Raw genomic sequence first — 3,275 nt, 5'->3', positions numbered from 1 at the left:
TTATTTCTCATTTGAGACGTTAGCATGATTTATTTTTTTTTACATTTTGAGGGTTGAGATCACAAAAAGCCCGAAATATCAGAATATTTTTTTTTTGCCTCCAAAAAACATCCTGTTTGATTATTCCAAGCACATTGATCGTACACTACAATGATGATTCTTGAAAATGACAAACCCGAGAGTGTTTTAACCCACTTCACGACAAACACGCTGTCCCATATATCTGTGATTCGGTCTGGCGATGAGTTCATGTTGGGGGTAGAGTGTACGCCCTCCGGGAACGTTCGTGGAGGAGAGCAGGCGACAGGGGCGAGTCCATCTCCGGCTCACTGCGGTAGGGTGCGGATGTCTGACAGAGGGGCTGCAGGCACAGAAGGAAGGAGGGCCTCGAGGGCCTGGGATGGGGGCTCAAAGCCCCTGTTCATGTGCAGGGTCTGGTGAGCCTGGCAGTAGTCCACAATGGGCTGCTCGTACCTGTAGAATGCCAATGTGCCCATCTGTTGAGGGGCCTGAGAGCGAGAAAAACACAGAGAGGAACATGGTTATCATTAATGCTGGATTTCAGAGAGAGATTTGTTGTAGGATCAAGGATGACAGCTGGATCTTGTATGTGGTGTTGCAGATTATTAATGAATAATTTAATTTAATTTCATGTCATTCCATTGCAATCATTCAATTATTTTCATAAATGATTTGTTTTATAAATAGGGGTCTGAATACTTTCCGTACCCACTGTATATATATAATTATTATTATTATTGGTGGTAAATTGGCTGTTATAATATACATCTTGGCTGTTTGGCGGTGTATTCATGCAGACACATTTAAATCGTCAGGAAAAAATGGATACGGATCTGTGCCTTAGAGTAAATGCAGCTCAGTGTCCAAGCGAGTGCAGTGCGCACAGATAAAACCTATCTAAAGTGTGTGAAATGTATTTTCAGTTGACTGTATATGAGTTCCCCTCTCTCGTAAGAGGCCCATGAGCTCTGCAATCAAGCCCATAAATACATTCTCCATTTGCAGCAACAGGCCAATCAAAAGTTTAACACACAGCAAATGGAATGAGATTGGCAAGCCGGCCACCCGCTCGCTCTCCTGAGCCGTGCCAATACAACTAGCATTCACAAATAAGAGGAAACGCATCTGCCAGGTGGAAGACGGTGGGGAATGCTAATAATATTAGACATGGCATGAAGATCAGAAGATCAGACTGAAAGGGCGTTACAGATTCAGTAATTAACATCACATTCACATTTAGATTTTTTCCCCCTTCAACAACCTTCACAAAAGAAACCCTTATTACTCCTTTGAGTCTAATTTGGTTGTAATTAGTACTTTTGGAATGCAGAACGTGAGTTCATCATTAGGGTAACCAGGGCTCACGAATGAACCATTTTACCACTTGCAGAGAGCTGTGTCAGTTTAATCAGGACGGGATCCGGGATGATGGTGTTGAAAGCGGAGCTGAAGGATCCTTGCATAAGTCCCTGGTTTGACATTTGTAAAGTGTACTGCAAATTATATAAAAGTCACTGCTGAGGATTTGGCAGATCGTTTCCATTCTTCCCTCAGTTTAGGATTTGGCAGATCGTTTCCATTCTTCCCTCAGTATTTGTGTGTGTGTGTGTGTGTGTGTGTGTGTTGTTGCTGGGAAATCAAGGATAGTGGGCCGAACTGCAGTACGTTTGACATTTAAAGCACAGAAAACACACCACAAACGTGGTTTAGCACACACACGGACATACATCGGTGATCCCCACATCTTCAGAAGCAACATCTACACATGACAGCGGTCGGCAGGCCACTCTGTAGAGCTGATTTATATGCAGTCCCGGGCTCTAGAGAGAAAGCGCTTACATACCACTGCTTTTATTCTCTTAAATAGAGGGCTTGACTCCATTAAGTGGAGACCACTTATTGCATTACAGCCATTTTGCTGATACTGTACGTTTGGCTTCCACCATCTCAACCTCTGCCTCACCGCTACTTTGAATTGTATATAATTATGTGCTAATTAAGTAATATTAGCTCCTGACTGTTTTAAAGGAAGCACACCCAGCAATAATGTGCAATAATGCGTGAGATTAGCAGGTAAATTTGTGAACAACCAACTGCACAGGTTGATGCTTATAGCATCTTAGTTTATTAAAGGAACAAACAGTGGTGTAACATAACGAAGTAATAATACTTTATTACAGTACTTAAGTATTTTTTGGGAGTATCTGTACTTTACTTGAGTTTTTATATTAAAGCCAACTTTTACTCCACTACATTTCCTAATTAAAATGTATATGTGACGAGTGGGGGCGGGGCCGAGAGCCGTGGGAACGGAGCGAGGCCGGTGGAGTAATTGATAATGAGCGACACCTGCACCACTCACCGGTCTCGAGTCTCACGGAGGAGCTCCGGAAGGATAAAAGGGAGGAGTGACGACCGTGTCGAGCGAGAGAGGACCAGGCCTGGAGTTTATTTTTGAACGAATCGGTTGAATAAATGATTCAGTGATTCACTCATTAACACAGTCAAATGCTTTGTTTCTGAATGAATCAGCCGTTTGAATGAATCGGTTGAATCTCAATGACTCACTTGCTGTCACCAACTGGCGGTTTTAATTTCACATTTCGACAATTTTTTTCATGCTTTACATTATTTCAAATATCAGTATTCAACGTTTTATGTTAAAAACAAAACATTAAGCCTATTTATGCATCTGTAACTGCAGTTTAAATGTATCCATGTCTCCTCTGAGATACATAAACTGCAGATGCATATTCCAGAAATGTTTTCTTATGTTGGAATGAAAGACACTAAGTACCGGATGAATTGCATCTTATTCTTACCCAAAAATACAAAATGGAAGAAAGAGTTCAAACTGAACACAATCTTGCTACTCAAGCTGCGTATGAACATTTAAAAAAAAATATATATATATATATTTATTTGCTTCTTTTTTTCCATTTTGCATTTACTTGTACTTTTACTCTCAATACTTAAGTATTTTTAAGATTAAAAAAATAAATTTTGTACTTAAGTACAATAAATATCACATACTTTTAGGCCCAATCCCAATTCTATTTTATACCCCTTCCCTAAGAATTGGGACACCACTACTATGCCGTCACACGTCATCATACATCGTCTAGCTCCTACAATACACACACCTATACTGGTGTGCATTAGAGCCTTTAATTACCGTTCTGTATTAATGCGCTGCTTACTGACACACACACACTCACACACATATCAGAGATCGCGCAGCTCACACATCCAGG

The 3,275-nt window shown here is 40.8% G+C and overlaps 1 protein-coding gene across 1 annotated transcript in view; it reads right to left on the bottom strand.

The window, feature by feature from the left end:
• Window positions 1-177: 177 nt before the first annotated feature.
• LOC107714573 (leucine-rich repeat transmembrane neuronal protein 4-like) overlaps window positions 178-3,275 on the bottom strand; it is a 119,154-nt gene continuing 116,056 nt past the window's right edge. The window contains exon 3 of the mRNA XM_016520442.1: window positions 178-509. Coding sequence (XP_016375928.1) covers window positions 327-509 — 183 coding nt within the window. The 3' untranslated portion in view covers window positions 178-326. The remainder of the gene's footprint in view (window positions 510-3,275) is intronic.

Source organism: Sinocyclocheilus rhinocerous, unplaced genomic scaffold (genome assembly GCF_001515625.1).
Source record: "Sinocyclocheilus rhinocerous isolate Xijiao unplaced genomic scaffold, SAMN03320098_v1.1 scaffold990, whole genome shotgun sequence".
Taxonomy (NCBI): Eukaryota; Metazoa; Chordata; class Actinopteri; order Cypriniformes; family Cyprinidae; genus Sinocyclocheilus; species Sinocyclocheilus rhinocerous.
The sequence above is the reverse complement of the archived record's forward strand: the minus strand, read 5'-3'. Positions and strand labels throughout refer to the sequence as shown.